The sequence below is a fragment of the Glycine soja genome, chromosome 7, assembly GCF_004193775.1.
Source record: "Glycine soja cultivar W05 chromosome 7, ASM419377v2, whole genome shotgun sequence".
NCBI classification, from domain to species: domain Eukaryota; kingdom Viridiplantae; phylum Streptophyta; class Magnoliopsida; order Fabales; family Fabaceae; genus Glycine; species Glycine soja.
This window is the reverse complement of record NC_041008.1, coordinates 45,389,557-45,399,080: the sequence shown is the minus strand read 5'-3', so window position 1 is coordinate 45,399,080 and position 9,524 is coordinate 45,389,557. Positions and strand designations below refer to the sequence as shown.

Sequence of the window (9,524 nt, the reverse complement as noted above, 5' to 3'; positions counted from 1 at the left end):
ATACTATGCATTTGTTTACCAAATATAGTCATTATTGTGTAATACTCTACCCATAAATTTTTTTGTCTAATACTGTTTCGATGTGATCCTTTGAATAATCTACCACAAGAATGTGTTGAAAGGTCAAGTAAACCATGCATATTTGTGTTCTAAAATATTTTTAAAACAATCCTGAATTGTTAATATTTTAATTACTAATTTTAATGTTATAAAAATGAATATTCATTTTTTACTATAATGTTTTTTTTGTTACTAATTCGACTATATAATATAAAGTTCATTAATAATGATAAATAATTAATATAATAAAAAAAATTATCCTTAAAATCAAAGACATATAACAACATTTACAACATCTCACATATCCTATTCAACTTAAATTCCCTTATAATTAATATAGTAGTTAGTTTCATAATATTAGCAATCATTAGAAATATAGAAGCTGAGGTGAGATCGCACGCAAACTCCTCCAAAAGACTGCAGGTTAAAATGGGACGTGGATGATTCTGTCACCCTTAATGGTAAAATTGGACAGGGGTGGATGTGTTACTGGTTTTGTGAGAAATATTGGAGCCACTGATGTATTCACGTCAAGCCATTCATATAGTAGCCTTGCATGTGCATCTGATCAAGCATTTTTTCCAATAGAGATTGGATGTTGCGTCTGAAACATGTATTCAGGGCGAGTAATTTGTGCTGCTGACTTTCTAGCAAAATTTCAACATTTGCTTCTTTTAATATTAAATTAAACACCTCTTTCAATGTACTAATTAAAGTTTAAGAAAATGCCGAAAGATCAGAATATATAGATGAGTTCTTAGTGTTTACACTGCTCAATTATTTGCTCGCTAGTTACCAGACAACATTGGGTGTTACTTTCAGTGGTTAATTATATTCCACTTGCAGAACTTGGAAGAAACTGATGTGCAGGTAAAGGTAAAATCCTGCAATGTGACACTGTTCTTTCAAAAATAATTACAAACGACTTTCAAAACATTATACAATATTTTATTTTTGAGTCAATATAATTATGTTTATAAATATAACTGTTACTTTATTTTTGTCTTTGGTGTGGCCATGACAACGTGATCGACAAAAACGGTATATTAATTATTTAAGTTTTAAGGAAAGAATTGAAGATTCTTTCATTGTAAAACTAATGTGGATGCGAAATCCCGGCTTGAATTTTTCTGGAGGCTTCAACTGAGGGCATAAAATTGACAAAACAAGGCCATGTCTTAACTGGTGGCTGCGGAATTTCAGCAGTGGCACGTGCATTTCAAGTTGAGAGTTGAATACAGTGTACAATAATTCAATTAAAAATATGATAAATGTTAGTAACCTCAATATTAAAGATTGATTTTAAGAATTTAATAGTAAACTTTTATTATAAGAGTATATCTCTATTACATTCCTGTTCCATTCGGCTTTAATAATTTAATTAAAATAAAGGGAAAAAACACAGTTTGGTGTGATGAACACCGACAACTTTGATTTCCACGATTTACAACAGCAGCATATCTTTCCACCCCAATTGCACTAAAACTACTTTTATCAAAGTTTACCCTTCAGCCGTAACAAGTTCAAACAATTTTAAAAAAGCTTTAGTAGTAAGAACAGTTTTCACATTCACCTCACACTCATCATTTCCAACCACATAACCTTAAAAAGGTTGGCTCTTTTTTCTTCTTTCATCAAACCATTTAAACCTTCTGCCGCCACCAAGAGGCATAGCTGAAGAATACTGTGAGAGAAAGAAAAATGTTAGGAAAAGAGTGCTACACAAACCCGCCATCAATCCTAAATTCCTCTAGTGCGGTTGGCCATGTTATCAATATCGGTGGTGTTAATTCTTACGTCACTGGTTCCCCTCTCTCCATCCTCGCCATAATTCTAGTCTCTGATATTTTTGGTATTCATTAGTTTTTTGAATTCCTTGTTTGGTATATCTAGTGCTTGCTTCTATTGTAGCCAATATCTTCATTAACTTCACATGTTCAATTTATCGTGCAGGATTTAAACCACCACTTTTAAGGTATGTATGGTTAATTCTCATGTTTGCTTTCGATGCCTAATTTACTAAGTTTTTATGTTTTGCTTATCTGCTCGACAGCTGGAGCAAATCCATGTTTCCTTGGATACTATTGTTCAATCATATATAGGCTTATGAGAATTTAAAAGTTGGCCAAAATATGCTTTAGGTCCTTTATCTTTTGAAACTTAAAAGATTCATTTTGGTCCCTTAATTTTCAAATTTGAATCAATTTCTCCTCTGTAAACCATCAGCTAGCTCATGTGTTTTAGCTAGCGGTGATAAATTTTTAATTTTGGAAGGGGAATGATTGAAAACTACATGTAAGTGTAGTTAATTGAGTCGTGATTCATTTAAAACAAATGTCTTATACTGTATATAGAATGTTAGATCCTAGCTAGATTTTTAATCTCCAAAGATGGTGCATTTTTTATATAATTACTTTTTTTTTCCTATTGGGATGTCTTGTTTTCTCCTACAATTTTATTTATGTTTTGGTATGTTATCCACCTAGAGAATGGGCTGCTTCATTCTGCTGAATTGCTGTCTTTGCCTATTGTCTTTTTCTCTTTTTATGATACTAAATGCAAAGTATTCTCCTGATAAATAATACTCTGTTATATATTGTGAAGGAACATTGCAGACAAGGTTGCAGCTACTGGGTATTATGTCGTGGTTCCTGACTTCTTCAATGGGGAACCCTATGATCCTGAGAATGTGAAAAGGCCGAAAGATGTTTGGTTAAAAGATCATAATCCGGTTAATTCTTATCTTTCTTAATAATACTTGGTTTTTAATGATTGATTTAGCAAGAAAAAAAATGGTGTTTCGATTTTTCAAAATTCAATCTTGCTGTTCTTATTTGATTTTTCTTATCTGATTTTGCAAGAGGATTCAGATGTTTGACTTCAGTTGTAACTCTAATATTATGATTTGTTTCAGATGTATAAAAATTATGACTTCTTTTTAAATTGTTAATAAATTCTGATGCATACATATTATATTTTTAGGAAAAAGGTATTGAAGTTGCAAAACCTGTTATTGAAGCCTTAAAAAGTAAAGGTGTCTCTGCTATTGGAGCTGCTGGTTTTTGTTGGGGTGGTGAGTGCCTTCTACCTATCTGGTGTTCTTTATCTCTTCTCCTTTGCGTATCTTGCAATTTCAGCTAACACTAGGTATGACTATAAACTCACAGAATGTAATATGTTTTCTTCTTTCTCTCAGCTAAGACCGTTACCAACCTCGGGAAATCCAAACATATCCAAGTTTCTGTGCTATTACATCCATCATATATCATAGTGGATGACATCCGTGGTATGAGTTTTCAATGTTTAGATTATTTCTTAATTTACATGTTCTTTGTTTAGGGTTCCCATAGTATCTTCTAAGAAAAAAAATTACTATAGTCAGAGCTTCTTGTCAATTGTCATGCATCAATTTAAACAGGTGTTAATGCAAGAGGTTCATCTCTTCCCAAGTGGTCATTTGTCTTCATGCTTAGCAATACCTAGTGCTTGTTAGGAAAAATCTATTTTCATCAAGTTATAAACAACATTTTTGGCTAGTTATTGTATCTGTATATTATCTATTGAGTGACTAGTTCAGTAGTTCCCTTTCTCTTTCTCTTTTCTTATCAGAGATTAAGTTGACATCTGCTGTTCTGTCATAATATTACAATTAGTAAATGTTAGGATTTACTTTTTGTGTTTGGAAAAGTTTATTAAAAAAAATTCCATGGGAAACTTCTGGCTGATAATGTTTTCCCATAAAAATTTAAGCAAAAGGAAACATTTTCCCAATATTTGATTTTAATATAGAAATAGATTTGGTGACAATTTTGGATTAGACCATGAAACTCCTTGTCCCCAACTGTCACATCCCACTTTGGGGATGATTTAAAAGTTTCAAGATCATTAATGATATTTTTGTTTGAAAGATGAGCAAAACCTGTAACGACAATAGTGGGTCTGAATTTTTTTTCTAAAATCTCCTTTCCTGTTGTCTTTGACTCTAATCCAATGCATGCAATGAGTATATTTTATTGTGAGCTTTTACGATACATACTCTTTCACTTGGCTTATTTGAATGGTTGAATAAAGATGTAGAAGAAGCAATCAAAAGCGAATTTCTTAAATCAGTAACTGAGATATTTGTATTCTACTAACAGTTAATTGTCAATCAGTTTCCTGATTGAAATATATTGCTGCTGGTGCTGGGATTGGTTTATAACTCGGTGGTAGGAATTTAAGGCACTAGAGTATCTTTCTTTTTGTTGGGCCTTTACGTGGCATGTTAGCTATGCTTGAATACTTATGCTATGTATTTTTTTTTTAATCGAATGTACTGTTACTGCTTATAGCAAACATCAAGGTCTCTAATACAATTCTTTCCTTGGCCTTTCAAAAAAAATAAAAAAAAACAGTTAATTGTTAATCTTACTTTCAGGTGTTGAGATTCCAATTGCTATACTTGGAGCTGAGAATGACAGAGTTGCTTTTCCTCCAAAGCTTGCAGAACAATTTAGACAAGCCCTAAAGGCTAAACCTCAGGTCAGATGAATCTTATTTTCTCTTTGTGGTTATGTACTGTCATTTTATATTACCTTGATGTATTTGCTTATGCTATCATTTTGTGGTAATTGGTAACCACACACAGAGTAATATTTTCTTGTTTTTAGAATCCGTAACAAGTTTTTTGCACTAGTTATTTTGAGCTTGAAAAACCTGACTCATTAACTATCATTTTAATTTTCGGTTAGAATAACAAATTTTGAAGTGAAGAGAAAAGGGCCCCAATTTGCTAATTAGCTTTGCATTGGATGCATAAACTGCAGAATGCATTTAATACTACCATGATCAAGGAGTTCTGAAATTTAAAGAAAAATCTTATTTGATTCAGATTCCTCCATTGTTCAAATTGTGGTGGAATGTACAAACGTTCAAATACACTCATAGCCACAGAAAATCATGTATTGAATGCTACTTACCCTAACACAACATCTCTAATCTCTCTGCCTCAACCACATTGGAACAAACATGTATATGAACCGGAAATTATTTAAGATCAAAATGTGCGTTATCTTGTGTTGTACTCGTGTACTGCATTGTAGTTGTTGCCACTTAGGTTTGTCATTCCACTAAGGCACTAATTGTAGGTCTGATAAATTGGTTTTAAGCCTCTTTTTCTTAACATTCCATTCTGGTAGACGTCCACTAATTGCCAGGGTGTCACCATTATCCTCTCATTTTTGGGAGCCATTGTTTTCTTTTTCAGACATACAAGTATGGTTAGCTTTTACACATTTTTTTTCTTGCTATCTATGCTTAGGAAAAACTTTGCGTACACATGTACAATTGTGCATCGGACTAATCAGAATTGGCAATTAATTTAACACTTTTTAGTTATCCCAATGCTGTATTTGTCAAAGTAGTTTCTTTTTATGGTCATTAATGGGCACATTTTCTCAAATCTATATTGTAGCTGATCACTTTGTGTACCAATTTTGCTTTTGTGCAGATTGATAGTTATGTAAAAATATTTCCTAACGTCTCACACGGTTGGACAGTGAGGTACGACCCTAAAGATCCAAAAGCTGTAGAGGCTGCAGATAAGGCTCATCAAATCATGATAGGTTGGTTTCATAAACATTTAAAGTGAGAAATCTTATGTGATGTTTGATCCACCAGTGAAGTCTCACTTAAATAAAACAACGGTGGATCACAGTGGGTGGCCGGCAATAAATGCTTTCACTAATTGAAGGCAGATTGTGCTCCTTTGATCTCGAAACTGTAACGGTTTTTGTGGATTTCCATTTTCATTTCCTTTACTTAGTCTTGCTATTTCGATCCTGTTTTGACAAGAAAAATGTATTGTGGAAATGGGAACAACTAGCAGATCGATGGTTGTGCTTTTCTTTTCTTTTCTTTTAAATTCATGTTTCCATCTGCAACAACCTTCTTCAGTTCGTAACATCAAATGGGCCTTTTCTTTTATTTTGGTTTATGGTTGCTCAATTCTCACCTGACTCAATAAGTGGTAATTCAAGTTTTACTTTTGCATATATAATCTTAAAATGAACCTAACAAAGTTGCATATAATTCAAGTTCTGCGTTATCACAACAGCCATATTGGTGATATATTATAACATGAGTGTACGTTAGGTTAAAGTTGGCAAACTTGATTTTGAAGTAGTTTTGGCAAAATATAAGGGTGCAAATGTACTCTTAGAGATAGCCAAGTATGTCACAAAACTAAGTTTACTCTCCAAATTGAGTTTGGAACACCCCAAACAAAAATCCAAACAATAGCCTTAGTAGGCTGCTTGTAAAAAGAACATTGTCTTCATGTCTGAGAGCATACTGCATCATCATTCATCCACATAAGTTCAAATTTTTTACCAAAAAATGCGAGCATTGTTCCATGATAATATTTTTCTAGTGTTCTTAAAATCACAAACTAACAGATATTTTTGCTTTTTTTGTTTCTACCACATTAGATAAAAGGGTATCTGGTTCAATACCATTATAAAACGCATACATACGTTTGCGCAATCTTTTGTACTCTATTTTCTTAGCCACTCCTTCCAGATGAAGTTTACATTAACCTTTTTAAAAAAACATTTCCAGTGACATCCTCTAACGTCTTCCATATGTCACGTCCAGAACATGAGGGGGAAAGTAGCAAGCCTTTGGATAGTCTCTAATCATCACAGGGCATCCAATGAATGCCTCCAGTTATACAATGCTTATATGTTCACTCCGCAGATCAAAACCAGATTACACCTATGAATGCGATCAGAAAAATATGAAAAATACAAACAAATCAGAAGCACCTTACAAGTAGAGTCATTTTGCCTAAGAAAAATAAAGCTTACACAACAATGACAATCAAATCTCGAGTCATTAGTTGGGCAGCTATAAGGATAAATCTACGACATGTAGACATTGAGAATAATAGTTTTAGCAGATGACAGATTCTGAATGAAATGCATGCTACAATTGGACGGGAGATATCCAATGGGTGGGGGTGGGGGGAAACAAGAGAGAAGTTACAAGACATTCTCTTGATCTCTCAACTAAGCAAACCCACACACATAAGAACATTCTCAAGAAAACACAAAAAGTTAGCAACACATCAAGCTTATTAGTACAAACCAACTTCTTAAAAGGCACATAAGAACCACACAAAAAAAAACTAAGCCATAAACAAAAACAAGATATAATGATGAACCAGAAACCTTTCAAGAATTAAGCTGGACGTTAACAACCAATTCTTGAAAAAGATGGACTTCTTAGTATCAAATGCTCCAAAGCTATATGTGTAAACCAAAAGTAAGTAAAAAAACTAACTAAAGGATACGTGATCACTAACTTCAATACCTAAGCTGGGACCAACTTGACACCCCACTGCAATGTAAATGGAAGAAATAGCAAGAAAACGAAAGGGTGAGAGAATCATCCCAGGTATAACTTCCCTATTGATTCCATTGACACTAATGCAATATTACAAACCACATAATACACTTTCCCCACACCTAAAAACACAGTAAGAGCAGAAAATTCATATTGTTAAACAATTTAATCATTAAGAAAGGCTAAAGATTAACAAATTTAATTTTATTAGCAAGTAGCATTCAGCCTGCTAAAATAGGTAGAGTAATCCATGCCTCTCTAGTTCACTGCTTGGCTACTTGATATTCATGGCTCTCTCTGTGCGTGCTGCAGATAGTTCAAAATGTGAAGTTGCGAAGTGCGGATCGGAAATGTGAGAAAGCCATGACTTAGTGACACTTTTGAATCGGAGGAGAGACTTTGACGGGCAACCTCAAAAGAATTTGATTTATCATTTCCTGTGGCGTCTCATGCTCCGCGCCTGCCTCCTTCGTTTTAACATAATAGTAATACATATATAATAAATATAAGAAATGCAAATTACAACTATTCCTTCTCTAATAGTTTTCTCTTTTTTTATATTTTACTATATCTAATATGAGTTTAATGATCATATTATCGTCCAATCAAAATTTATCGATGATTTTTAAAATAATTATTATAAAATTTAATAAATTTATCATATTTAAAAAAAATATATACTCTTTGAGTATATAACCATTTTTTTCATGCAATAGTTTAATTATATAAATAAGAAAAAATAGTAATATATAAATCATTAAGATTTTTTAAATTAATTTATATTTATCATTAATAATTTTTTTAGTATATATTTGTATGTATCAACAAAATTAATATACAAATTATCACCAATTGTTAGTGAGATTATGATTAAAACTAAAATATATCAAAAGTAATTATATTGAGATAGTCCATTAAATATCTTATCATAAATTATATTTGAAAAAAAAAATATACATTAATCATGTAAAAATTTTTACTTATTCAATCATAATTCATCCTATATGATAAATTTATTAACTTTTAAAATAATTTAAATAGTAATTTTGATTAGATAACATTATAAAATTGTTTTAGGCTGTGAATACATAAATATTAAATTCTAAACAAAGTTTACATATTTCTCACCATATTTAAAAACTCAAATTCTTAACTTTATTTTTTTTAATAAATTCTTAACTCTCTTAATGATATCACTCTTAATAAAGTGACATATAATTATATTTATACATGATAAAATAATGTTATCAGCTGTATTTATCTATAATTAAGATTTACAAATTTCTTACATAATTTTTAATTTAATGAAATGCTATACTTTAATTAATGCCTTTTTTAATTAAATTTAATATTGAAATTTTTTATTAGTTTGTCAAAAAAGCACATTAAAATATTTCATTTCTAAAATGTTAGTAATGAGATTTTTTTATGATTCAGAAAATTAACAAGAGAAGTTAATCCTTGACATGGAGACTACTACAAGCATTTGATAATAAAAGTCAGATTAAGAAAAGGAGCACACTGCTTCAAAATAATTAACTTATCAAAAATAGATCCAGATATAAAAGATATAAAATAAATAAGGGATTAAAAATTGGTAAAATAAGGATTAATTTTAAGTAATAAAAATAAATAAGAGACTAAAAATAGACAAAAAAAAATTAAAAGAAGTAAGATTGTTGATATAAAATTAATCAAGGATTAAAACATAAAAAAATTTAAGAGAATAAAAATTTAATCAACTAAAAGAAAACCTTAGGATCTTTAAGTAATGTTTAAAAAAGACACACAAACAAAAAGGTTTTAATTTAGGGTGTAATATATTCCCCCATTAACTAAACAACTATATTCCTACTTCAAGCAAATTGTGCACATTCTCATGTTATCACACAATTAACAACAACATATCAACCTTAGTACAAACCAATTTCTTGCACATAATAAGAACCACACAAAAACCTAAGACATAAACAAGATATAATGCTAAACCAGAAACCTATGGAGAACAAATCTGTTGTAACATGTGAATAACCGATTCTTTTAATGGGTTACCAAAATAACAGAGAAATATGGAAAACGTA

At 31.1% G+C, this 9,524-nt stretch overlaps 1 protein-coding gene across 1 annotated transcript; it reads left to right on the top strand.

Annotated features, from left to right (window-relative positions):
* Nucleotides 1-1,550: 1,550 nt before the first annotated feature.
* Nucleotides 1,551-6,028, top strand: LOC114420121 (endo-1,3;1,4-beta-D-glucanase-like). Its single transcript, XM_028385986.1, has 7 exons — nt 1,551-1,912; nt 2,014-2,035; nt 2,665-2,791; nt 3,043-3,133; nt 3,257-3,346; nt 4,478-4,581; nt 5,549-6,028. Exons 1-7 carry the CDS (start codon nt 1,762-1,764, stop codon nt 5,687-5,689), a joined length of 726 nt encoding a protein of 241 aa, XP_028241787.1. The 5' UTR covers nt 1,551-1,761; the 3' UTR covers nt 5,690-6,028.
* Nucleotides 6,029-9,524: the final 3,496 nt, after the last annotated feature.

Bases quoted from the DNA above. Each gene is read 5' to 3' on its own strand.
- LOC114420121 (XM_028385986.1), top strand. From the start codon at position 1,762: ATGTTAGGAAAAGAGTGCTACACAAACCCGCCATCAATCCTAAATTCC. The intron at 2,036-2,664 runs GTATGTATGGTT...TATATTGTGAAG, and splicing joins TTTAAACCACCACTTTTAAG to GAACATTGCAGACAAGGTTG. The intron at 3,134-3,256 runs GTGAGTGCCTTC...TCTTTCTCTCAG, and splicing joins TGCTGGTTTTTGTTGGGGTG to CTAAGACCGTTACCAACCTC.